We start from the raw sequence: 27533 nt of genomic DNA on the forward strand, positions 1-27533 counted from the left end.
CCATTCACGTCAAAAGTCAAGACGCCAGAAATGGGAGTTACGTCGCCTCGTGAGTTCCTGGACCACGTTCCACTGGAAAAAAAACCATGAAGGCCTCAAAAGACCTCGGGCTAACTCTTATCGTCTAGCAATGCCAGACGATAATAACAAGGTATTTTTCACACAAACAATGCAGCAACATGTGCACGTGTACTCCTGTTAGACCTTTGCCAAATGTCAGTGGTTAACGCATGTTTTCAGGGTTTTTCACTGATCTACAGTTCGGCGTTGTTTTTCAGAATGCAAGGAGGAAGTCCTGCCTCGCCTCTGTAAGACCTGACTTGGAAGGATCCTTGACTTTGAGTTGGTATGTCCCACACACACCATTAAAAGTCAAGGTACAGCCCTGTTTATTTACAGTATACTATAACCTGGTCTTTTTTGGTCTGAAATGGCGTTGGAAAAGGTGTTGCTGCTTTATTAGAATCTTTATTTAAGAGCACACAAGGAAAACAACAGTTTGCAAATTTCCACACATTTAATTCACGTGAGAGTTTGACACTGTCCGGGCTGAGAGCGGAGAAATGTTCCACTGAAGGTGAATGAAATACTGGTGATGAGATGAGATGAGACTGAATGGCTTTCGCAGCGTTCAGAAATTTTCGTACGCCACTTTCCTCGCCAGGACCAAACTCCATAGAGAAAATCAGCGATTTTACATCACAGCACGCACACAAGTTGTCAATGCACTGCTGCCTCCGTCAGTGAGTTAAATTGTGTTATTTTACGACTTCAGTATCTGAAGTCCTCGATGCTGATCAGCCTTGGTGACCCAGACTTGCCAAACAAGGCAGCAGTAGAGCAGCGCCTCCTGTAACTCTGTGTGCTAAAAACATTGATTTTCTTAATGGGATTTGGTACAGATGGGAGTGTCCAGTGAGAATAGGCTGTGCAACAGTAGATAATTAAAAGGCCATGGATGGTTTATCTTAAGTGCTGTGTTCTTTTGTGTTTTTTATAAAGTTTTTCTGTTTGCTGAGCAGCGACAGTGTCTCTCAGTCCGTCGCCGTCGGCCTCCTCCTGATCACCGCTGTGACCACTCCCTCAGGTAAAGCCTTGATCAGGTTCCACGCTTCAAACCGCGTCATGTCCTGCAGACTGACTCCCTGCACCTGCAGCAGCTCATCTCCACACTGCAGACCTCTCTGCTCCGCAGCGCCACCTGTGCACACACACATTTAACTTTTAGCTCTTCAACACTGATTCGTGCCATTATGTGTCCGGTCGAGTCCATTTACAGCAGTTTTGGGAGCTTTTAAATGAAAAATGTTATTTGTTTTCAAACGTACCAGTAAAGACCCTGTTGATGGTTAAAGGTTTGTCTCCGTGAATGGAGCCTTTTCCTCCCTCCAGAGTAAAACCCACTCCTCCAGCTCCTTTTTCCAGCTGCACACACTCCGGAGCTCCCTGCTCCTCCACTGACACACACACACATACAAATACAATTATATATATGAATTTAAATGGGCAACACACAACTTTTATTTTCCAAGCATTGTTTAAGATAAAGTAGCAGCAGTAGCGATTACACACGTGAGTTGTTGTTGTGTAGTATCATAATAAATACACCTGTGTATCGATACCAGGTCCATTGTTTTATACGGGAGGAAAAAAAGTCATTTGTCATTTAAAATCATTTTAAACCAAAAAAGCCTCATCCTGGCTAGTAAAAGATGGACAAACATGGTTTCTGTTGGAAAGCACCGCAAGTTTAAATTCACATTTAAAACTGAGCTAAAGGGAAAATCAGATTTTATGTGTTTTGCTGCAACTAAAGTGAATTACAATAAATAAATAACATTTTGGCAGATGTCATGTAAAACTAGGGCATGGCCATCGTGTGGCGCTAAACAGAGGCCATTGATAATCTGTTATGAGTAAAGCAAATATAAACCACACTAGGGCTGCAATGCTGCATCAAATACTAAATTAATGAACTGTTTTGATAATCGATAAATCATTTTTTGTTTTTTTTAAAACAAGCTTTCTGTATATTCAGCTTCTTGAATGTGAATATTTTCTGGTTTCTTTGTCCCATTTGACAAAGAAATCATTAAAACTGGATCATTTTGGATTGTGGACAAAATAAAACATTCAAGAATCATCATTTCCAGGTTTGGGAAACAGATCATGACATTTTATGGACCAAACAAGTATCATCAATCGTTAGTTGCAGCCCTGAACCACGCCCTTTGGAGACAGAGATCCAGGATCAACCTTCAATGGCTGGTTTCTCAACAGTTTGTTTTTTGAGACTCACATGAAGGAGTCGGCTCTTCGCTCCTGCAGATTCCCGCCTCTCTTCCTTCGTCCTCCGCTCTCTTGGCGATGACGACCACGGCGAGTTCGAGGCCTCGGGCCTGACGCAGAGCCGCAGTGGCGTCGGCGTGTGTGACGCCGCGCAGCGTTTGACCGTTGATGGACAGAACCTCGTCCCCTTTGAGGATGGTTCCCTCCTGAGCTGCCAGGCCGCTCGGAAACACCTTATGGACCTGAGTGAGAAAAAGCCTAGTCTTAAAGGGACAGTTCAGCTCTTTCCCATTAATTGATTTCATGACCAACTGCACGTCAGTGACCATGAGTGCGATACGTTTAACTGACCGCATTGATCTGCCTTCACAATTCACAGAGGTGCTTACTGTCAGAGCTTTACTCTCCAGGTCAGAACCTCCAGCGATGCTGAATCCCAGTCCTGCTCCTTCCTCTTTGTGCAGAATCACAACGTGGATGTCCACCAGTTGCTGTGGTTAAACATGAATTCACTTAATTACTGAATATGTTCAGTTTCTGTATGTAATCATACAATAATCTACGTAACACTGTACGTACTCATCAAAATGTAATCATACACATTTCAAAACTTTTCCAAAACATTCACCAAATTCCATATCATTTCCAGGCCTGGAAACTTTTCCATGAATTTCCTGACCGTGGGAAGGAACCCTGTATTGAGCCCCATTTCCACCGAGCACTACAGTTCAGTACATGAGGTCATTATTTGTTTCGCCCTCGTCAAAAGTTGTGAAACTGATCTGTAACTTCTCACTTTTATTCACCGTTTGTTGTGAAACATAACACACTGGTCTAGCACCTAAAGGGGGAGGAGCCAGAAACACACAACATGTGCTTGTCCTGTTGAGAAATTGATTTGCACTGCATCCCTTAATTTTTAAAATTTTAAATTGGACTTTCTTCTTCTGCCTCCATCTTGTCCTCTCCCATGTGTCCTCTTCTGTTATACCAACTGTCCTCATGTCCTCCTGCACAACATCCATGAACCTCCTCTGGGGTCTTACTCTTTTCCTTCTCCTCCTCCTGCCCGCCAACATCCTTTGTCCAATATAATCTCTGTCCTTCCTCTGCATGAGACCAAACCATCTCAACCTTCACTCTCTTACATTACCTTCAACCCGTTCAACCTGTGCTCTCCCTGGATTATGCTAATTTCTAATCCTGTTCACTGCCAATGAGAATCTCAGCATCTCCAGCGTCTCCTGTCTTTTAGACACTGTTTGATACTGTCTCCAAGAAGTCATACATCGCAACAGGTCTTACTATCGTCTTGTAGTACAATTTTAAACATGATAAATGTAAGACATTTATTAAATTGAGACCAAGACATAAAAACTGCACTGTGCAGTTTTACCTTCAGAGTCTCCTCATCTAGAGTTGAGACTTCCTGGATCATCCTCTGTATTTCCTGTGAAGGGATCGCTGACATCACGGACTGAGCAGACGCGGAAGTGACCGCAGCCTCGTCATGTGACGTCCCCTCCTCTCGCTCAATGGTGCACTCTCTCAGTGTTGCCAAGCTGCGTTTAAAAACAAACAAACAAATAAATAAAAGGCAGCATTTTTTTTAACATCAAGTTCTGGTGAAAAAAACAAAAGAACACTTCTATTTAACAGGAAGTTGTTTTTTTAAAAAAAAAAGAAGCCTGAAACCACTTCCTCTTGATATAAAACAGGAACAGGGTGTTTCTTAAAAGAACCCACTCTATGCAGACAATAGAACAACACCTAATATTATTTTGAAAAGGTAAATTATCACCTTCAAAACGATTATGTTCGGTAAAATAATTAGAACATTATTTATAGTGCTTTCCCTGAAGGTGTAACTCCAAATTGTCAACTTCAATTCACAATTTCAAGATGGCTGCTGCTGCTAGCATAAAAATTGCAGTTTTGTACAGTTTTTGTTTAGCTGTCCTATCGGTGCCTGTGGACATTTTGCGAAAAGCCATGTATTAAATGGGCTACATTAGCTTGCTAGTTAGCGAACCAAGCTACAACGCTAACATTCTGTGAAAAGTGTAACGCACTGTAACTCAGTCCCTGCCTAAAATTGACCTGTGTGTGTGTGTGAATCTTACCTGACGGAGAATCCTCTGTCACTTGTGTCCACAGCTGACTCGGACTCGCCAACATTGTTAGCGTCCTCTGACGTGGCGTCCTGCAGGTTTTGAGAGCGCTGGTTCCCGTGGCTGGAGCACATGGGTAGAGAACGCATCAGTGCCTGTGAAACCTGGAGTTAAAACAACACACAGAAATAGAGAAAATGTAGTTACCTCATGAAGGAAAACAATACAACTGAAACTTTTTCAACCATATTTCAATGTCTTTTGCAAGGTTAAGAATCTCAGTGTTTATTGGCTTATGGGCATACAACAGTTGTTGGTCTACAGGAAAACGCAACATTCAAAAATTCAAGAATAGAAGCTGACATCAATTGCAATTTCTCTTAACTGTCACGGCGAACTTGTCGCACCTACTTATGGGTTACGGACTTTTCTCAGCTCAGTAGGAACCATGAGTTATGTACTGTAAGTGTTTGATGATTGGTCAAAGTCATGAGTCAATAATCCCAAGCAATTTTGCTGTTGTGCAGATATGACATCGTGTTAACGTTGGTTGGCTTCAGTCACTTGACCGTTTTGACTGATTCGGCAAATAAAAACTGAGAAAAAGCTGCACTTGGATGTTTCTCGGGGGAGCTCCATGGTGGCTAGTTCCTATAACTGGTCCAAAAAAGCCCGAGCTACCAAGTTTAAGCATAGACTAACAACATTTCCGGACATTTGGCACATTACCTGGTTGCTGAAGGCGAGGATTTTCCCTAGATTTTCTTCCTCTAGTCCTCTCGTGGAGTTACTGTCTGTTGGGAGGTCAGCACTCGCTGTCATACTCGGCGGCTTTTCTTGGATTTGCACTTCACCATCCTCTGCTGCCTCTGGAGGACTTTCCCCTCCACCATGATCGGATTTAAGAGACGTTGGAGGAGCTAGGTCCTCACTGAGATCCACCTTCTCTGGCTCTGATGCCGACAAGGAAGGTAAGATATTCCTGTCATTGTCAGCTGAAGCTGAGTCATTAATTCCAGAGTCCAGGTCAGTGCTGATGGTGTCAGACGGTTGAAGAACTGTCGGGTTTTGAATGGAGGGGGGTCCATCTTCACAGGAAGTGATAGAGGCGGAAGTAGCGACATTGAGGTCTGTCTCTCGAACACATTCAGATTGGTCTGACTGGATCTCTTTGGGGATCCCATGCTTGCTGGTCCCACGCTCTTCACATGAGTCATGGTAACTCCTGGTCTCCTTCTCCACCAGAGGAAGGGATGCGGAGGGGGCCACGAGCCTCCTCTGGCTCCTCTTCTCTGGACTCTCTGGACTGGAAAAAGTCTCAAATGAGTGGATCTTTTGTTTGATGGACAGGTTTGCGGCAGATGAAGCAGACCTGATTGCGAAGTTTCTGCTGAATCCTGCAGCAGATCTCTGCTCTGCAGAGTTTGCGCGCTTCTTCTCATCCTGCTCGTCTCGAATTTTCCTCAGACTCTGGCGGAACCAGGTGGGCTTTGGTGCCACCGGGGGCCCCTTCTTTAAATCTGGAGTTTCGCATGGGTTTTCTGGAATGTCGTTGGATGGAGGATCTGAAGTATCATCTGTCGCCGTGCCGTTAAGCTCGACAGCATTCTCCTCATCACTCATGGTCGCGGGCTTGCTGTGGATGTTGACCGGTCGTGTACCGTCTGTGGCGTGCTGGAGGTGGATCTCAGGTGTTTTTTCCGGGGAGCTGTCTGAGAGGCGAACCCAAGGATCCTGAAGATGATCTTGGGAACGTTGCTCAATACGTGCCTGCCTCCTCAAAGCTCCTCTCTTTGGCAGTGAGCAGAACAACACTGAGGAATCTCCTGTCATGACACGAGAGAAAGAAAAGTATTTCAGAGGTTCTATAACTACTGAAGGCGTGGATTGCCGTTTCCACATCCTGCTGGTTGAGGAAGAGCTTTGATTTGCATTTTAACAGCTTGTTTTAAGTCGATCTGTTTATCACATTTCAGACTGCTGTCAAAAATTCACACCCCAGGTTTTTTTTATAGCTTGTCTGAAATGAGAGGCCAGAGCACCAACACCTTACACAAGCCAGCACCAATCAAGAAATCTAGTGAGAACCACTGATTAAATTTTAATTTTGAAATATGATTGTTCAAAGACACGAGCAGTTGATGAACTTTACTGCAGCCCCAGTTTATCTCCATCAGTTTTATTCACGTTAAACACCTGCCTGCAACAGGAAATGGAACCACAGTTACTTTCGACTAAAATATTCAGCACAACCACAGCATCCGTGTTGAAATGCTTCTGCATTTTTGGAGCGCATTTTAAGCAAAGTTGTATTCAGGTGAATAAATTTAAGAAATTAAACGGCACAGTTTCTCACCTAAGTGTCGCCTGTCGTTGACGGAGGCTGCAGAGTCTCGATGAGTGCGGTCGTCTTTGCTCCCCTCCGACTGTTCTCTTATTCGTTCTCCTTCCTGTGACACAAACAGGAAGTCTTGTGTCATGACTGCTTCGCTGACAGAAACCACAAGAGAAGTGAAGCTTCCGCTCAGACATTGATCTGCATTCAAGCGCTACTTCTTCACCGTTTGATTCGAGTCACTAAAGGATTTACAACGAGCATGACGTGAACATGACGTGCCACATGCTTCCATGCAAACATTTACACTGACACGAAACTGTCACAGTGCCGTCAAAAAAGGCAGGTGTACACCTGAACATCCAGCATCAAGAACTTGACTCTGAACATGGCATGTTGGGCTGAGTATTTCATAAACTTTTTCAGAATAAAGTAAAGTATGACCCTGCCTTTCGCCCAATGTCAGCTGGAAATGAATTTATTAACAACAAAAAACACAGCCATGCATTATACATGCGTCCACTAGCACAATAGTTCACTCCACATCAGTTCACATACGTTCCTGAAGAGTAATCTCAGGATCTTTTGTAAGGCTCTGTACAGACTGAAGAACTGCAGGCGGTGGAAGGAGAGTGAGAGGGAAACACGGTTAGGATCAGTGTCTCACAGTGAAAGGTTAATACAGTGACGAGAGATGTTTTGTCTTTCTATCATGCAACGTGATGGAAAGCTCTGAAAATAAGCGGATCGTGGTGAAATATGATCATCAGAATTATCATGGATGAAGAAAATAGTCTTCAGACTATTGTACCAGGCAGCTGCTGTGTGACGTCAGGTCCACTCCCTCGTCTCTGACTGGGGATCCTCGACTGGAACCACTGGAGTCTCCGTTATAACCTTCTTCACTGGTCACGTCTGGCCAGCAGTATCTCTGAGGGGCAGCACGAGCCCTGCAGAGGGACTACGCACACAAATATGTAACGTTAATCTCATTCTGTGTAGTTTCCTGTTTTATTTTGAAACTTAACATTCTTTTCTTGTTGCAGATCACTTCTTGTCATTCTGCCACGCCCCACCAGCGTGATTACATGCCCCGCCTTCATTACTTTCACCTGGGTTCTATGAGCCACACGTGCAGTATTCACTGTAGAACAGGGGGCTGCCCAAATTAGGGTTTGGGACCCAAATTTGGCCCACCAAAGATTATTAGTATTTGATTTGGCAGATTTTTTATGACGGATGCCCTCCCTGACACATTTATCCAGGCTTGGAGCTGGCATTTAGGGTACATGGATGTGCCTCACCCATGGCTGGGGGTCATTTTAGAGTGTCCAATTAAACCAATCAATGGGGAGCAATGGGGGATTGGGTACCTTGCTCAGAGGTACCCCAGCCCTGGATTGGGCCTGGTCCCAAGGAGTACAGTAGATGTCAACCCCCTGTGGCTGGTTTCAATTTAGAGTGTCCAATTAACAATGAGTGTGGGGATTGAATACCTTGCTTCAGTGACAAGGCAAGTTATCTTTCCGCTTGGCTACGGGCTGCCCATTAATAGGAGTTTGCAGTTATGGCAGCCCTGGTATGGATGAATGGATTGGTGGATGGTACCTTGTTGCTCTTGAGGCCCAGGTCCAGGGTTAGCTGACTGGAGCGGTTGCTGGCACCGGGAGAGTTGTATGGAATGTTATAGTCTTCATCAAGGTACATGGGCACAGACAATCTGTTTTCTGACCATGTCTCTGTCACAGACTAAAAGACGGGGGGGCGAGTTAAGACGTGACACAACAACAGAAGACTTTAATTTGCGTAGAAGATCACAAAACACACTTGCTCACCTTGGCTGTGTCGAGGCTGTGGACGCGTCCTGACGGGAGGTGGTGGTGGTGGTGGTGTGTGTTGTGCAGGTTGTGCAGGTTGTGGATGGCGAGGCAGCGGCTGTAGTTCTGGCTGTTGGCGTTGTCGCTGCAGGAGCGAGTCATGGTCTTCTGCGCTCGTCGCACCGTCTGCTGACTGACGCTCCTCTCCATACAGTGCTCGCACCTCTGACGACTGTGAGAGCACGAGTCCAGTCTGCGCAGACCTGCAACAAAAAACACACCAAACAGATGAATTTATTAATATTTCCTCTGACGCTCCTGTAGGGGTCGCCCACTGAGGATTTTTGCACAAACGTTAAGTGGTAACTGCTTATAGTCACATCTACTTGCAGTCTGTACATATAATATTGGATTGTGGCATCGTAACAAACAAGGGAGACACAACTTTCAACAACCCGTGTTTATTGTCTATTTAGCCTTTCAAGATGCAAATCCACATGTTTTCAAGGATTCTCCGGTGGGAACCCTGAGAGAGAAGTAAGGTAGAAATCAATCAACGTTCTTTGTTAGATTTAACTTTACCATCAATGCTCCACTGACTCTTGTCCTTCCTCAGTTTGCTGTTCTGCACCGCGAGAGCGATGGCGTCATTCAGCTGCTGCTCTGATACCTGTGACACACACACACAATACAGAGGATTAACAACATCAACGTAACACTATAACTAAATATATCTGATCTGGAAAAACCTTAACCCTGTGAGTTAAGTTACGAAAGAAACTGGATGCATAAGTAACGAGCAGTGTGTCTCCATTGCAGAGTCTTGGTCTTCATTTCGGCAGTCGTGTTTTCAGATTAGAGCAGCCTCACTTTTCTCCTTTAGAATAAAGCTAAAGAATAAAGTGGCTCACAACAAAATAGATGGTGAAAACGACCTTTGCTCGCAGTTTTAATGTCTATTTTAGTCGGATCGATCACACACTCAGCAACTTTCTGAACCTGTTTTGGAGTAAAAGCACTTTAGCGTTTTAGTACGTGAGGTTTAATGAGATTATTGAACCCATGACGTACTTTGTGGTCCGGGTGGCGACTGATGATGATGTGGACCGGACCTGGTGAACACTGGCTCAGGACTGTGTAGACGTCGTTCAGTGCCATGCTGTAAACCACAGTGTCGTTGATCTCCATGATCTCGTCTCCACACCTACAGGTCCAAAAAAAAGAAAAGAGGAGGAACTTAAAGCTGCGGTACGTAACTGCTGTTTGTTTGTTTTTGTTATTATTTTGTCTCTATTTGGTCTTTGCGAAACAGAAATGATGAAACACCATTTGTTTACCACGTCCTTCACCTACAAAATTACAGTATCAGCACAGACTGAGGGAGTGTTTATGTGTATACAACACCAGAGCTGGGGAGGGCGGAGACAAGACGCAATAATTAATGAATTAACTGCTGAAGAACTGAGTTTTTTGAGTCATAGATGATCCAGCAGCTCCATGAAAAGTTAGATTTTTTTTTTCACGTGTTTATCACAAAACACACCCGCAGCCTACAGTTACAGTATCTCACACAAAGACACAATCTGTAATTCCAGTGTTGGTGCAGTTACTATGGTAACTCTCTTGTACCATAGTCGGCCGTCCATGTGAGCGACAGATCCAGGAGAGAGAGTGTGGATGTAGATTCCTGGGCATCCGTCAGCTGATGGAACACAACACAGTCCAATACCCAGACCAACACCAGCTTCTGAGGAGGAGACAGAGACAGGCAGAGAGAGAGACACCTGCTGTGAGACTGATGTTTCAAACGCTGCGTTCATCTGTTGTGGCCCAAAATCACAACATAAATCAGGACAAGAGCAAAATTCACAGCCATATCTACAAATATAATTTGGTAAATGAATTATAACACATATTATAACACAGACAGATATATCTGAACTTAAAGATTGGTGCATATTTGTTTAATTTATTCTCCAGTCCAGTTGGTGGCAGTAACGCTCCTCAAATCTGCTCATACATAAAATGTAAATATGTGTAACTGTCCCTATACCACATACACTGCTGTGTACATATATAGGTACATAGATATTATGTGAATATTGAGTGGAATTTTTATTGAATGGAAAATATTGGAATTTTTCCAACCTTCAAGTTCAGATACATCTGTTTATGTTTGATGTCTAGAAACAGCTGAATCTCAGAAACTCTGTGACCTCTGACCTTTGTGCAGGATGATGTCCATCACGACTCGGTCTCTGGGTTTGACAGGTTGACCCGGGACGCTCAGTGAGTTACTGCAGCTGTTGTTCAGGTAGTTGTAGTCGCTCATGTCGGCGCTGACCCGCGAGATTCCCGCGCTGGAGCTGAGGGAGCGCGACCTGCACAGCTGCGTCACCTGCACCTGACCACAGAGGGCGCCGACGCGCAGGCTGGTCCTCACCACCAGAGTCAGCAGTCCCTTCCTGATTTGCTGCACAGATTTTTTTGTACTGTGAGTCACAAAATCTGATTCATTGCAGGTCAAATTTAAATGTATCAGTTGCTACACGTGTTCGATCCCAAGAAGGTTAGCACTAGCATTAGCCACAGGGGAGTAGCCACTTTAAGTGTATAAACACAAACACAACCTAAAAATGCGAACGTTAACATGCTGTTGCTACAGCTAACAAAACAATGCTAGAGTGAAAAAACTGATGCTAGAGCTAAAAAATTATGCTAGAGCTAACAAGCAATATTAGAGCTAACATCGAGATGCGAGCGCTAAAAATTGGATGCTCGAGCTAACAACCTGATGCTAAATCAAGCAGATTCTAGAGCTAACGAGATATTAGAGCTAACATGCTGATGCTAGAGCTATCATATATATATATAGATATATTATTGACCTTTATTAATTGATTATTTCCTGAATCCACACCAAGTGACAGCACAAAATAATAAAAAGATCCACTCTGTAATATTACACTGATGTGGACATTGTTTACACGACTTTATCAAGAAAGAAAACTGGCTCCGTTCACAGATACATGAAGGAACTAAAGGAAGGAATTTGGACCCCAAGTTACTTCTGCATTCAAAAATAAACAACTTATTATTATTATTTCTTTCAACTTTAAAATCATAACACTTACTTTGAACTTGTGCAGAGCTTCGTCGTGAGTCAGACCATGCAGAGACTCTCCATTCAACTCCAGGATCTCATCACCTGTACAGAGACACAGACACGGTAAGAAATCCTGCGTACTGTACCTTTATAATATTTCAAAAACAACTTTTAATGCCTTCACTCCACATCAGGAGCATCCTATACGTCAATATCAACCTGAGATTACACTAACGATCTAAACCTTAAATATTTAGTAATAATCGTGCTTCTGGCCGCTCTGGTTCATGTTTTCACCCTCACCCTCCTGCAGTCGTCCATCAGCAGCAGCTGCTCCTCCCGGGAAAATGCTCTTCACGTAGATTCCCATTGGTCCGTACATGCTGTCCTTCCCTCCAACGATACTGAAGCCCAGACTCTGAGAACAGCAGCAGAAACACTGTCCGTTAAACTGTTAAACGCAGCAGCTGGAATCAAAATGACACACCAGACTCCTCTGTTAAATATTGAGATTTTAGACATTTCTTTAATAAAATTTCCTAAATAAATGCATGTTTTCAGGGATATTAAAGTCTTTTTAACTGATCTACAGTTTTGTTCGGCTTGATTCTTGTGTCTTACAGTGACGACACGCAGCCGTGATATGTTGACTCCACCCACATTGAGGAGGAGCTATAGTTATGGAAAACAATACCAAACTAGTAGAGAGTAGAGTAGGCGGAGCCAGAGAGCAAGTCAGTCGAGTGTTTACTGACGTTACAAAACAAGTGAGAAGATTTTCCCCATAGACTTCCATTCAAACTTTTTCACAACCAGCAGAGTCGCCCCCTGGTGGCCGACTGCTACTGCCTGGGTGCGTGTGTGCAGTTTGTGCTTACTTTGCCGTGTCCCTTCATCAGGACGATGTTACAGATGATGAACGCTTGTTGCACGTTGCTGCACGAGTGAACGAGCTGAGCCGAGCTGAGAGAGCGGGAGGGTCGCTGCACGGGCTGGAACACACACACACACACACACACGCAGTGAGAGACACACTTAAACCAAGTAAGTGGGAAACTAAACTGTGTTAAGTCGACGACAGAAGTTCCAGACTCCACCCATAACAGTGACTTTAATCAAATACCTGTGTGTTGGTGTGAGGGAACTCCAGCTGCTGCGACAGTGACTTCCTGTTTCCATAGAAACCAGCATTCCCTTGTGTGTGACTGCTGCAGAGCTCGGGGGATTTCATGATGATGGCGTCCAAGTCCCCGATCCAGTACGGCTGGACGCCTGGAGACGTGACAGTGACAGGACACATGTGAGTGAAACCCAGAAACCTTTTTATTCCGAAAAGAAACTCAAAATGCATGAAACTCTCCTGTCTACTGTGGCTTTAATGGTTTAAATATCTTTTAAGTGGGCTTTAAAATGTGTTATCTGATATCAGCCTAATCCACTGACATGACTCATGACATGTCAGCTGCTACCTCTTTGACTGCTACACTGGCGCCCTCTACAGCTCATATATCGGCGTATATCGGTATTTATGATCGGCCCCACTAAACGTTATCGCGCGTCATTTTAAACGGTGAAACGAGTGAAAAGTGCGAGACACACACTGGTTGAGTTGGAGCGTGTCCTGTTGTTGTCCGTCTGCTCCGGTGGACTCTGCTCCGTCTTCTCTGTCTCCCAGCACTTGTCCTCGTTCACCTCTGGGATGGGTAACTGTACACACACACACACACACACAGAGGGATGTCAGCTTATTAAAAAAATGTAAACATAGATGCATTATATTGTAAAAACACTCTTGGAAACGTGTGTGAATTCACCTTGAGGTGGTTGTTGTTGGCTAAGAGCTCTTCCTCCGTGAATCCGGGCAGGGACGGAGACTCACATGGGGACACGAGAGACGGATGCTGTGGACTTGTGTTCAGACTGCGTGAACGGAGAGTGTCGTCTTCGTCGTGCGTGGAATTATCCTGAGGTGAGAACGCACAACACAAAACGTCACACAAATCCTTGACCATGGACAATTGTTTTTGTCCTTTTATTTTCCTTTTGTCCTTTGATATCCTTTTGTCCTTTGATACTAAATTGTTATATACATTTTGTACGCCCTGAGGTCCAAATTCTTCCTGTGATCACATACGCTGCTTTTTACAGTAGAACATCAAGTACCACCAGAGGAAACCCGCGTACCACTGGTTGCTACATGTACCACAGTTTGAGAACCACGGGGTCTATATGATTGCGATGTGTCTTTGTTGATGCGCAAATGGAGCGAGTCAAGCTGTGGACTTAACTGTCTGACAATAAAGTGTTTTTAAATCAATCAATCAGTCAATATCAACTGGGCAAGATATAAATACAGACCATAATACCAACTCTTCTTCCTCTAGAAGAGGAAATGTAGTGGCGTAAAAAGTACGAGTTGCTAGAAATATAAATAACAAAGTAAAAGGACAGAAAAGTAGAGACTCAGCTGAGCCCGGTGGTCACATGTCAGACATTCTTTCCTACTGCTGTGTTCCTCCACTTCACCCTTCATGCAGCCGCTCAGGTTTCCTCTTAGTGAGTGACTGCAGAAGTCCTGGCCGGGCGATGAGGTGTGACACCGCCCCACGGCAACAAAAACACTCCAAAGACCACAGAGAAACATACGTCGAGCCCCCGCGGCTGAGAAAACACAGGTGCTGCTGTTTCTCGTTAAAGCAGCTCCACGTGTGAAGCCAGTGCTCACTATTCGTTAATAAAACTGAATGTTTACACCTGATAAAACGACCAGTAAAATCAATTTAACGTTGATGTCAGAAGATATCACATTCCATGAAAGTCCCAGACTGGATTATAAACCTTAACTAAAACATCCTGAAATTCCAGTGTAAACAAAAATGAGAGAAAGTGCTAAAGAACAAGTGAATGTTCAAACAATAAAATACAATATCTTTGAATGATTAAATCGATATTTTATTTGCTTTGACGATAAACAATTGACTATGCACAGCATTTTCTATGTGCTACAAACAACCTGTAACCAGCAGTTAGTGTTCAGAGAGGATTTACCTGCTGTCACTTTCCACCCACAACAACAACAACAACAACAACAGTGTGTACTGGGAGCATTCCAAGCGTGAAGCGCTAGTTACCTCGCTGCAGCCTTTAATGTGGACGCTCCTCGCCGGCTCCGCCTCCGACCAAGTGCTGCCATTTAGAACGTGTCCGTTAAAAGGTGCCAGCTTGTCTGAGCTCAGGAAGCTGCAGCCTCTGGAGAGAAAACAACACACAGAGACAGAAAAGCTAACACACCATGACTCGCTCACGTCAACATTTCTACGTTATAGTGACTCAGCATTAACTAGTTGCTTTTTTTTCCCCTTTATAAAACACTTATTCATGTTGTTTTCACACACGACCACACTGGACAACCGCCAGGCCATTAACGCAGAACCATCCGTCCATTTTCCCTCCACGTATGTGAGGTCTGTGACAGAGGTAACGGCGTGTTCCGGGCAGCATTTCCACCCAGCAATGCTCTCCAGCGCCCCCTGGGGATCCCAAAGCATTGCATAGTGATCCCTCAGCCAGGTTCTGGGTCTTCCCCGGGGTCTCTTCTCAGCTAAGCATTCTCGGAAATCCTGCAGCATAAACCACTTCCACTAAGTCATGTTGATACAGAGGAATCACATCACGCTCCATGCTCCATTTGAATGACCAAACTCTTTAGCCTGTTTCTGGTCCAGACAGAACCAGAACCACAGAAACCCACAAAGGACAGGCAGACGTGTTCTCATTGAACTGAAATGATTTAACAACTGTTACACAGACTTTTCCCTCTTGAAACTGGTGTTTGTGTTTATTTGAAAACCACTCACTCTCCCACACCAAACCCCATAGAAAAAATGTGCGTTTTTAGCTCACAGGGACACAGGAGCTGCTGGTCTACTGCTGCCAGGTTTGGTAAGTTTATGAAAACAAGGTCAATCCAAACAAAGGATTCCAAACACCGAACTCACAGAATAACATATTTGAACACACTGATAGAAGCAGCAGTGGATCAACAACATCTGTGTGCAGTGATTTAAAATGACTCTTTTTCTCTATGGAGTTTGGTGCAGGAGAGCGAGTGGCTTACAAAAAAAGGTCAAACATATTCTTAACTTAACGTACACTTTTAAGCCCATTTTTTGACTGAGATCATGTAACATGCTGTCGACTATGTGTCAGTTCCTCATAAAACCCACACTGCGGAAAACCCTTAACTATCAATTAAGGGTTTCTCGGGATGAGGCAACAGTGGATTCAACGTTTCCTGAATTTACAAGACGGACGGAATTGATTCGCCTCGCATTATCAATGACAGTCGTGTCTCTGCTGAGCAGTGCTTCAGGAACACTGTTGGTTTTGTGCTTCTGTCTCTTTCTTGACCTGATCATAAACAGCTTGACCCGACTCAAGACGTCTGGAAAACAGCCCCAGAGAATCTCAGTTAGTCACGCTCAACCAGAGACCGTGGTGCTGGGATTTATCATGAGAACTTTTCATTTGGATTATTACACTTTACAGAAACATCTTCCAAACAAAGTGTGAACATTCAAAGTTGGGATCAATGCAGACATTAACAAAGAAATGTTTGTCCTAAGAATCAGGATCAGAAAAACTTTGTCCCTGTGGGGAAACTTGGTTTCTTTACAGCGAAGCCGACTAAGAATAGAACCAGGCTACAGCAAGGCTGAAACACTTTGTCAATAAACAGGTTTCATACTTTCTGCATCTGTGTAGAACTTTACCGTCTTACATAAACATGACAAAATTCATCCCCATCTGTTAACATGTAAATTTAAGTTGCCTGACGTTGTAAGGTGGAAAAACCTGGACTGCGTCCAGTGTGACCGCAGCACAATACTAACGAGGTCATAGCACCACCTAGTGTAGCGAAGTCTTTGAGCTCTAAGTTTCAGGTTAAGTCTCAAATCATTGAGCTCGAGTCCAAGTCAAATCTCAAGTCTTTGAGCGCCACGTCTCAAGTCTTTGAGCGCCACGTCTCAAGTCTTTGAGCTCTACGTCTCAAGTCTTTGAGCTCGAGTCCAAGTTAAGTCTCAAGTCTTGAAGCTCACGTCCAAGTCAAGTGTCAAATGTTAAAGCTTGAGTCCAAGTCTTTGAGCTCTAAGTCTCAAGTGAAGTTGAGCTGAACCCTTAGCTCTGCATTGACTGTAAGCATTTTTAGCTTTTAGCACTTTTGCAGCTCATTCCTCAGAAAAAGGCACTTAACGTTGTGGTGTTGGGTTTTATCACCTGTGAAGGTTTACTCCGTTCCTCCCTGGCTCCACACGACTGTCCTTATCCCCCGTCTGGATGCTGTTGTCAGCCATTTGTGGTGAACACACCTCCTCAGCAGGACCTGTGGCTACACACATCCTCCAGATACTGCTCTCCTGGAACAACACACACACACACACAGTCAACAGAGTACAAGGGAACATCTATACTTGTTCATATAAAGAATGATTTATGAGCGTATTAAAGCATCTGGTGACATTTCAGGAAAAAGAAAACACCGCTAAGGTTTTATAGTCCCTGAACTGGTCCAGAGGGTGTGGAGATTAGACCATGAACATCAGTCAGACTCTATATTAAAACCCGGAAATCAGATTTTTATGTTGTGGCTTAAGACAAGGTCATGCTCCATGAGTTTCAGAGTCATAGGATCACTATGTGTCACACTCTACACAACATGAATGATCAGCGGTGGGGGAATCACAGACACGTCCACGGGTCATTTTCTGCAAGTTTTCTCAAGTTTCAAGTCTTTGAGCTCAAGTCTAAGTCAAGTCTCAATTATTTGAGCTCAAGTCCAAGTTAAGTCTCAAGTCTTCAACCTTGAGTCCAAGTTATTACTCAAGTCTTTGAGCTTGAGTTATGTGTTTATATGAAAACAATGTATCAGAGTGTAAAGGTGAAGCTCGTTGTAGATCCGTCTTTTGGAAACTACGTTGCAGCCCGTGAACACTTAAGTCTAGAGAGGACAGATAGAGAGGACATCACCCTTCCAATGTTTTGAATTCTGATTGCAGTTCCAATTTTAAACACTAGTGTCCAGAGCTTTACATTATACTCCCTTCATTGAGTTTGACTGTTGACTGTTTGTGGTGTTTGATGTTTTTATGTGAGATCAAGCCTCAGTTGTGTAAAAATATCAAGCCTTTTCTCAAAGATTTCCTTTAGAACAAAGCATCCAACACTTGACAAGCATGAAAATCCTCTTTATATGCATTCTTCAGATGTTTCTCTTCATGACATCATAACTTTATTCACAAAGACTCCATTCATACGCTTTTTTTTTTTGCCTTTTCTTTCTGCTTCCAGCATAAAAAGCTAAGATACGACGATGATATCGTTCTAGCAGGTGATTAAAAGTGATTGATGTTGAACCTGGCATGAATTAGCCCCAGAGGGAAACACTGCTCCATTAAATTACTGTTGAGCTCAGCCTCAGTTAGGGTTGTTTAGCAGCCTGGGCTTTAGTCCAGGAAGTGGTTCACAACAGCCAGCTGTAAAATAGTCACTGTGATTCAGTGATTCATTAAGATCCCTGGGAGGTTGATTGGTTGTGGTCTGGTACCTGTTTGTATGGATCAAGTGCAATAATCTGTAAAAACAAAAAGAGTTATTCAACTAATGATTAGTTAGCCTTATTTGTGCACTTTATTGTTAAGTGTTTCCCAAAAAGTCTTTTATTTGTTGACTTATCAATGCTATAATGATCATTGATAGAATGATGTTGTTCTGAAACAGGTGAGGGTGACGCTCATCCACGTCATAGTCTTCTTCAGTCGTTTAGTTGAAGACATTTCACCTCTCTGAAGAGGCTTCTTCAGTCCTGACTGACCAGTGGGAAGAACCAGGTTTTTAAGACCAGACGGGAACGGCACGAAACGTAAACAATCTCTTTCAAAAAGTGATCCTTACTTCCTAATTTCCCCTTCACTCCCTCGCCTCTGTTGTATGTTTATTAATATTGTGTTGTTGAGATGGTTGAGTAAAGGTCTAGTATGAAGGGTTGCTTTATGACCAACGTCTGATTGATTGACTGATAATCACGGCTCGCGCCTCACTCCGTCGCGACAGGTCAACGTTGACCTCTGACTGTTTTTAATCTCCCGTGGAGTTTGTCTGACTCCAGCGAGAGACGCTCTAGCCCGACTTGACTCTGGGGGAATGCGCCACGAGGGCGAGATGTAGAAACAACAAACCCCGTCTTTGTCTGGATGTTTGACATTCAGGTCGATCACGGCGCTAACACACAGGCCATGTGATTATCATGACATTTAGACAACACACGCACACACACACACACACACACAGCAGGCACGTGTCTCTACATGTTATTTGAATTAAATAGTTGGAAGTTTATTTTTGGTGACTGCAATAAATCTGAGCAGTGTGGAGCCATACGTTGAGCAGCTGACTGTTTTTGACCGAGCTGGATGTCTGAGAGGCTGCAGGGTTCACGTGTGTCGACATGTGTTGTTGTTGTCACTGTAACATTAACATGACGATTCATCATCATCATCATCATCGTTATGAAATAGAATTATAATTGGTCATATGATTCTTTGATGTGAAGTGTTTCTGCTCTATAATAAGGTCAGACACAGTCATTTTATCCACTGTTTGACGACGTTTTGTGAACCTGTGGAACCTGACGTTTTCCTCCCACACCAAACCCCATTCAGAAAACTGTCCATTTTTACATCCCGACACACAGCAGTTGCTGATCCACTTCTGCCTCCATCAGTACGTTAAACTGCAGAACTTTGTCATTTCTGTGTTTGAAAAACCTTCGTTCGGATCAACCTGAGTGACATAAAAGCACCTAACGTGGCAGCGGTGGACCAGCAGCTGCTGCGTGCCGGGCTGTAAAATCACACATTTTCTCTATGGACTTTGGTGCAGAGGAGTGAGCGCTTCACACGTGAGAAGAGAGCAGTGAACATTATTCTTGACATGTCATAGACGTAAGCCGAGATTAGATTTTAGAGAGATCTATTGATCACTCGCCAACATACAGTCCCGGTGACGTGTTCTAATCATTCCGGGACCTTATAATTTATCACTTTAGGTTTAAAAAAATAAAATGTTTGGTGACATTTAAGAAGAGGAAGCAAATTCTTACAATTATTGCAATAATATTGTGAATAAATAGTTTGGTTGGACATAAAATTTGGCACTGGATGTCAAATATAAGAATATAAGAGTTTTACACTCGTTTAGATTATATTATTTTAGATCAGAGGTCTAAAACCTGTGGCCCGTGGGCCACATATGGCCCCCCAGTTGATCCCATGTGGCCCTCTGTCTGTTTTTGTTATTTTTTGGATTAATTTTGTGTGAAAAGTGAGGTTTTTTTTATAAAAACAAGCACTTATTTTAAAACAGATGAAAAATCGTGAACCTCGACAGGACGCTTGCTGACCTCCACAGTGACCCTCGTTCTCGCAGTCGTACCTTGATGCTGAACGTTCTCCTTAAGCTCCGTTTATTCTCTCTTCCTGTGTTGCTGTGATGAAGGCGATCGTCCGTCTTACTCCCTCCTCTCCTCTCCAGCGCCGGCTGCTGATTGGCCGTCCTCCTGCAGTGTCCGTTCTCCGCGCCTCTGTGTCCCGCGTGAACAGCAGCCGTGGTCGCCTCCGTCCTCCAGCTTGAACCCTGTGTCCTGCACCACCCGTCCGCCACTCCCACAGAATTCCTCTCCTCCCCACAGTCGTCGTTGGTCTTGGAGTGACACAGTATCAGAGACCTGGAGTCAGAAAAGTAAGTTTTCGGGGCTTAAGTTGGTAAAATACAGCCATCATAAAAGAAGGTTTACATGCTCATAAAAAAGGTCAGCAGTCTAACTTTATGTGTGTGGAGCGTTGTGTGCAGTTTGAGCTGTTGGTACCTGGAGAGCATGGCCAGCTTCTTGGAGCGGTGGTTGTGGCTGCTGCTCGGGTCGTCGTCGTCGTTGTTGTTGTTGTTGCCGCTGCTCCTGCCCTGGTCCCTGTGTCTCCTCTCCATCCTCCGAGCAGCCGCTGTGCTGGCTTTCCTCCTCTGGTGGGAGTATCTTAGAGGCATGGCCGTCAGAGTGTGTGTGTATGTGTGTGTCGGGATGTCAGGAACCAACACACTCCTCCTCCCAGCCGGCCCGAAGCCTAATGGAGAGGGGCGCTCTGGAGGGCAATTAGAAAATCCAGTTAGGACAGTCTGACTGCATCCGTGTGTGTGTGTGTGTGTGTGTGTGTGTGTGAGCAGATAAAAGCGCTTTTCTTCCCTGACTTTGAAAAAAAAATCAAAGTAAAGTTTCTTTCAATCCTCATGACTGCGACTTAATCAGACGCCTGCTGAGAAAAACACACACACACACACACACACACGACCCTGTATCTATTTGCCTTGGTTTGAAATAAGGTTATAATAGTTTAGTATTAATTAGTTTTAGTTTTTATTTTGTTTTAACTTTTTGATTTTAAAATCAGTTTGTTTTAATTAGTTTTTAGAGAGACCCAGCAAATGATGCCATTTTAACCCTTAATGCTCACACGGCACAGAACCATTCCGCAGGTGCACCGTTGGTAAATTGCCATGGTAATAATAATAATAATAATAATAATAATAATACACAACTCTTATATTATAACAAAAATCAACACACTTCATATGAACCCAAAAGGCTTATGTATGAAATACATTTACAAAGACAAAAACTAAGCACATTTTCTCTACAATTTTAGTTATTGTTAGTTATTAATTATACTAACCGTGGTTTGAAACAGCCTTATCTTTAAACTTAACCGTTCAAGTTAAGCTTGTTTCATTTTGGACTCGGGAATGATGTTGCACCAGTGTCTTCTCTTGGATTATTCCTCCTCTCCTTCGCTCTAAACACCCTTTTCTAACAAGAAATTGAATGCTCACGCTCCCACACCAAAGTCCATGGAGAAAATCGCCAAATTTAGCTCACACGGACACTATAGAGAAACTTTAGGTTTCAAAAAAAGATGCACGTTTCCTGTACGGCACTTTCAAAATAAATCACTTGGACTGTATGTAGCTATGTTGGCTCCATGTTGGGCGTAACATTTTTAAGTCAGTCACAGCAAACAATTAGTTATATTCTCCATTCATAGCCATCGTAATATTAATAATAGTAATTCAACACAATCTACTTATCATTTTAAGAGCTTTGACTCATGTTGCACCTTTAAATCGCACATCTTTTTATCCCTAATTAATGTTATTATTTGTCAAATATTCAGATTTTCTAAACTCCAGCACATGGGAGTTAGTGTACGTAACGCTGCGTTCACTGTGTGTTAACCTAACCTGTTAGCAACTGACGAAATGCATTCAAGGAACATCGTAAATTCCATCACTTCGCCAAACACACAAAGCCCACTCACTACACGCTTGCTGCTGCTGCCACCTTGTGGTTAAAGATCCACCATCATCATCATCGGAGGAGAGAGATGTGTTTTTATAAACGCAATCATTAATCAAACATTTGCAACTGATCGACTTTTTATAATCAAGCGCATAGAGTCGTGGAAGTTAGGTTCTGCCCCAGTAGGACCAGGTTTTAGTCTCCATGAGGACTACTGGTCCTGACAAGGTCAGTGTTTACAAATACAAGCACACACACATGAAAATGGCGTGCTAAATGAATCACTGAATCACATGCAGCACGGACATTAAGAAAGCAGCAGCAGCAGCAGCTGATGATGATGATGATGATGATGATGATGATGATGTTCGTGTTCACATAAGTGAGGACAGATAATGGCGTTAGCCTCGGAGCCGTTAATGGTCTGGAGTGAGCGACGCTCGGCGCGTGCATCAGAGCTTCACACTCCAGAGAGCACTATAGGATGATCCTCAAATGCATTATACATGCTAGTGCGTTTGAAATGAAACACTTAGTCGACAACGTGCACAGACTCTGAACCCGCACTGAACCTGGCTCCTGGACTCAGTCAGACCTGGTTCCTTGTGGTAAGAACCAGTCACTTCATGGTTTACATCAAGGTTTCCCAAAGTTTCTATATGAGGATCCAGTGTTTAAAGAAAACATTTTTAAATATATTAAGATTTATCACAACAGAATCAGTGTTAACGTGGCTTCAGGGCCCCGTTTAAATATTGGAATGAATAACATAGTTGTGAAGATTTAATAGGAATAGGAGTGCAGAGGCTTCAGGGCCCCTGGCCCCGAGGGTGGGAAAGGGCATGAGGGCTCTGTGCTGGTTCCGGTTCCTGAATCTGATTTTGAACCGGCTACTACCTTCAAACTGAAAAAAAAAAAAAAAAGCTTTGGAACCTGAGAAGTTGGAACCGTGACATCATCAGTGGGCGTGTCATGTTCTGGGTTGTGAAGACGAGCAGGAAGTAGAGGAAGAGTTGTGTTTACTTTGGTTTCTCTTAAACTGGTGTGAACACGGCCTGGTTCACCTGCACTCAGAGGTCCTGAGAATCCAGAACTGAGCCAGAACCAGAACCAAGTATCAGTAACAGTAAACCTCAACGGTTCCTTTAACTTACAGATAAAAATGATGTATCGTATCATATAAACTGAAACTCCAGCATTGATCACATCTGCTGCGTCTGAAAGTTTCTTTTTTCTCTTATCCTCATGATAATGATTTACAGGAAGTGATACGACATTCAAAACACATCAAACTGTGACTTTGAAGTTTTAGCAACATTTTTCCCTGTGTGTGTGTGTGTGTGTGTGTGTGGTAATCAGTTTTTAACGACGTTCCAGATCACAAACATGCTGCATAAGAATCTCTCGTAAACCGAGATTTGAACAATTACATAAACTAAACACACGTCCCTGGGTTTCATCGGCCTTATTATTGGGACGCGATGTTTTGCAGAAGGACATTGTCTTAGTGAGACACACATGTTCACAGCAGCTGGACAATCTCTGCAGCAGATGTTTTCGGTGCAACTGAATCGTTAGAATCATCCGTCCGTCTTCTACGCACTTTTTAAAATCGCGCGTCCGCTTCCCGATCGCGACTCCACCATCAGCTATGAATGAAAATCTCAAATTGATTTTTTCCCCATTCATACTTAGCAGAGGAGAGAATCTACTTCCTGTTTAGCTCACATGTGTAGCATTATTTTAAAGTGGTACAAACTGAACAAGGTAGACATCAATCTGAATGGATGGATAAATAAATAAATGGATAAATAAATAACTCCACCCCTCAGGTTCCTGTGAATTCACTGGGAAGACATACTTCTCTCTCTGGTGAATGAGTGGCTCTGATCCTGGAAGTGTGTTAGCAATTATGAAGCATTAGTGAGCTCTTGTGTTTGGCCTGATAGACAGGAAATCGAGACATGGATCTCAGCGCTGCAGGCGTCCTTCATCTCACTGATACGCTGGACGTCTGCCAGCACGGTGGGAGCATTTACGGTGGGAGCGGAAAAACCAGCGAGCAGATGTAAATATACACATGCAAATGTGCTTTTAGAGTCAGACCCTACTAAACGATGACCAGTGGCTCCGATCCAGACCTGGAGCCACAGTCGGATCCATGGACAAGCATTTATGAGTCCAGTGTGTAACATTCAGGAGGGTTTATTCACCTCGATAAAAGATATAGTACCTGTAAGTATGTTTGTGACAGTGTGTGATCAATGAAGTGTGTATGTGTAACTTCTTTTAAGTTTTAATGTGAAAGGACATTTGTTTGTATTTGTTTGGTTTTCATATGAAACCTTTTTTGACAATAACTCATTGTAACGTGATATTAATGTAGCGCGAGTTTGAGACCCCTGATTTCAACCAACAGCAATCAGCACAGTTTAATCAAGCTAAGGCCTTAGTCCGACTAAGACAGGCAATCGGACAACCTGGCGAGTCTACTAGCTAGCGTGTATTGAATGAGTTTCCTGTTGATCTTTACGTCACAGAAAAACACGTGAGATGGAGATCGTGCTGTGGTTCGGTTTCGTACCTGCTGACTCGTCTCCTTCTACTTGCGGGTCAAATACCGAGGAGGACATTTTGGTGCGTGCGCAGAACGCCTGGTTCAACTCCAGTCCGACTAAGCGTATACAACACATACACGACTATGTCCTGATGACATGAAATACACCGAATTATTGTCTTAATCGGACTAAAATCGGACTTTGAACATGCATGTAAACACAGTGAGTATTTTGGTGTGTTCTAGTTTTAGTCGGAAGCTGGAAAATCCAAATTCATGTCAGATTTCTAACTCGGAAAGTTTTGAAATTGAAGATTAAGACAGAAACAAAGATGAACAACATCCTCTCTGGTGTGCAAACGCCACCGTAGTTAACTAACAAGCTTGGAAAAGGGAGGAGTTAGTGGAAGAGTCTTTTCCCCCTGAATATAGTCAATGTATTCTTACTTCCTGATTAGCTTCACACAGCAAACCAGAAAACTACCTCTACTTAGTTTTCTGGTTTTCCACGTCATCGGAGGACTCCTCTGCTCAGCCTCCTTTTCCTAAAGGTCATAATGGAACTGTCATTGGTTTGTGCATTGAGTTTATGTTGGACTTTGGTGCAGGAGAATGAGCAGGTTACAAAGTTTAAGCAGGGAACATATTCTGAAGATATTGTAGATTTCATTTTGTTTTTTATTTTGGTGAGTTTTTCCTTGGTTTTTCCATGTGTGTATTTGAAGCTTCATTGAAAATCACTTCACTATCGGAGCCATGAAGAGGCTGACTGCCTCCTCTGATGTCAGCTTTGGTACAGTCCAACTTTCCCTCTTTTCACTCTCTCTCTTACACACACACACACACACACACTACTCCATTGATGTAATGGCACACAGCAGTAACTCTGTTCACTATGACCACATGGCCGAAGAGGAAAAACTGAGGGGAGGAGAGAGCAGCGAGGGTCACGTTGAAAAGTGTGTTTAGGATTGAAGCTGAATAAACCGCGTGTGTGCGTGTTTGCGTTGCGTGTGCGTGTGTGTGTGTGTGTACTGTATTTGTGTATGCATGGAGCTGCAGCGTCACAGAAGCCTGATTGAGAGAAAAGCAGTGGGAGTGGGTGGAGTGGCCTCGCAGCTGAACAACGTGTGTGTTGTTTGCACTTTCCTCTGGGGACTTTTTGGGGTTTTGCAGGACCTTTAGATGACAGCTAAATTGCCGTTAAATGAGATGGGGGTGGACACACCTCTCAAATAAGAAATCCACCACTTCTACACTGCGAACAACAATGGCTGGGGGTCGTTTCTAGGCTTTGACGGTGAATGGGGCCTCTCTACGGGGAGGTGCTGCAGGTCCTGGCGTCTGTCGTCGCAGAGTGGAATGACAAGTGCAGGCTGTGGTCGTATCTAAGTCTGGTCATGTGGCTTTAAGCTGGGATCTGTGCCTTCCTGCTGCTGACTTAAGTGCACTGTTTGTGCTGTTAAAAGTCTCCTTGGAATGAGCGCACACAAGATTATGTAACACACACACACACACATACAGATCCAGTCCCTCGGCTAACAAGTGCGTCAATTTCACTCTGCGGCTAATTTTAATATTCATACAAATACACATTCTTTTACATTTCTGCAATTTCATGTTTGCAGTGTGGTTATATTGAGTTAGTGATACATTTTCAGTAATGACTACAACAAAAATCAGTAAAACATGGATAAAGCAGCTGTGTATAAAACGGTATAATATCTCGAGAATAGGTTTTCTCGCCATTAGAAACTGTAAAATGGAGTAAACTTATAAAAACTTTCATTTTAAAGTTAGAAAACATGCAGGAATCATATTCAGGTGGTGGATTGGCAGCCTTGCCAAAGCTGCTAGCTTGTGGCTTGTAGTGGGCTAGCAGTCTCTCCCCAAGTGTTAGCTTTTAGATGCTAATGTGAATTTAACTGTGCCACACTTTCACTTAGTTCATTATGATTACATTGGTTCTGAATTCAACATTTTGACATCAATTTCTTCTCGATTATTCACAGGTTTGTTTGTTTTTCAGATTTTTTTTTTTGCTATTTGAAAACGTGGCTGCTTCCTGTTTCTGAACAACCACTTCCTGTCATCACCATCATGGTATCCAGCAAATAAGTTTGACAGTGTCCTGGAGATATTTGACCTCTACACCGAGGACACATTAGCCCAGAGGCTGGTAAGCATTCACTGAATAACTTTTTTTTAACAATTATTTATATATAAATTTGCTAAATTTTTTTAAGTGGAAGATAGATAGATAGTCTACCCACTGATGATGTCACACAAAAAAACAAATCACATTTTCATGAAATCCCTACCTCTTATACTGGTAAGCACAACTGTAAAAAGTCACACATCTGTCTAAAGTTTCTTCCAGATCTAATCCAGATTACAAATTTGGCAGCAATTTCAATTTGACACGGTTCAGTCCCGTTGAACAAGATCAGATGTGTATATCTCAACGATCACAGATCAGGATGAATTGTGTCATGTTTATGGAAGGTGGTAACAGTGAAAGCAGGTAAAGTTCTGTACAGATCCAGAAGGTTCAGTGGATCAAAAAGCAGGTGGACTGTGCTCTCTGAGCGATCTTGATTATAAGTCGTTCTAATATCTGACATTTAAAGTCTTAAAGTCCTCAATTAAGTGTTTAAACCGAGTGTGACTGGTGAAATGTACCTGGATGTCACAGATACTTGGCCCCTTTAAGGCCCCTGTCATAAAGCTGCTTCCTCGTCATTGGTCATGGGATTCCTACTCACCGTAGTCGATCATGTTTGCCTCTCAGTCAGCATCCACCAAAAACTACAAAGAGAAGATCCAGGGGATGGATTCAGTCCAGACGGCACAGAAGGTCAGAACTGTCCCTCAGAGCGAGGAATCCTTCCCGTTATTCATGTGGACTAAAGTGCC

At 43.4% G+C, this 27533-nt stretch overlaps 1 protein-coding gene and 1 long non-coding RNA gene across 3 annotated transcripts; one reads left to right on the forward strand and one right to left on the reverse strand.

The window, feature by feature from the left end:
- Positions 1 to 448: 448 nt before the first annotated feature.
- Positions 449 to 27478, reverse strand: il16 (interleukin 16). 2 transcript variants are annotated; one of them, XM_044029929.1, is made up of 27 exons: positions 27383 to 27478; positions 20582 to 20849; positions 20149 to 20440; positions 16936 to 17075; positions 14790 to 14907; positions 13473 to 13622; positions 13260 to 13365; positions 12782 to 12930; positions 12537 to 12650; positions 11962 to 12076; positions 11687 to 11760; positions 10776 to 11025; positions 10182 to 10299; positions 9624 to 9756; positions 9135 to 9222; positions 8571 to 8815; positions 8344 to 8484; positions 7547 to 7696; positions 7294 to 7347; positions 6757 to 6850; positions 5130 to 6226; positions 4413 to 4564; positions 3686 to 3851; positions 2679 to 2780; positions 2300 to 2531; positions 1329 to 1457; positions 449 to 1201 (listed from the first exon to the last, which is right to left on the reverse strand). In XM_044029929.1, exons 1-27 carry the CDS (start codon positions 27393 to 27395, stop codon positions 1035 to 1037), a joined length of 4857 nt encoding a protein of 1618 aa, XP_043885864.1. In that variant the 5' UTR covers positions 27396 to 27478; the 3' UTR covers positions 449 to 1034. The 2 variants fall into 2 exon arrangements, with proteins under 2 accessions (XP_043885864.1, XP_043885865.1); XM_044029930.1 differs by lacking the exon at positions 7294 to 7347.
- Positions 10848 to 27335, forward strand: LOC122772180. The gene is made up of 8 exons (XR_006360753.1): positions 10848 to 11046; positions 11702 to 11781; positions 12558 to 12702; positions 12799 to 12958; positions 13524 to 13627; positions 20248 to 20454; positions 26647 to 26796; positions 27313 to 27335. It is a non-coding gene; the product is annotated as an uncharacterized LOC122772180 (long non-coding RNA).
- Positions 27479 to 27533: the final 55 nt, after the last annotated feature.

Source organism: Solea senegalensis, linkage group LG7 (genome assembly GCF_019176455.1).
Source record: "Solea senegalensis isolate Sse05_10M linkage group LG7, IFAPA_SoseM_1, whole genome shotgun sequence".
NCBI lineage: Eukaryota > Metazoa > Chordata > Actinopteri > Pleuronectiformes > Soleidae > Solea > Solea senegalensis.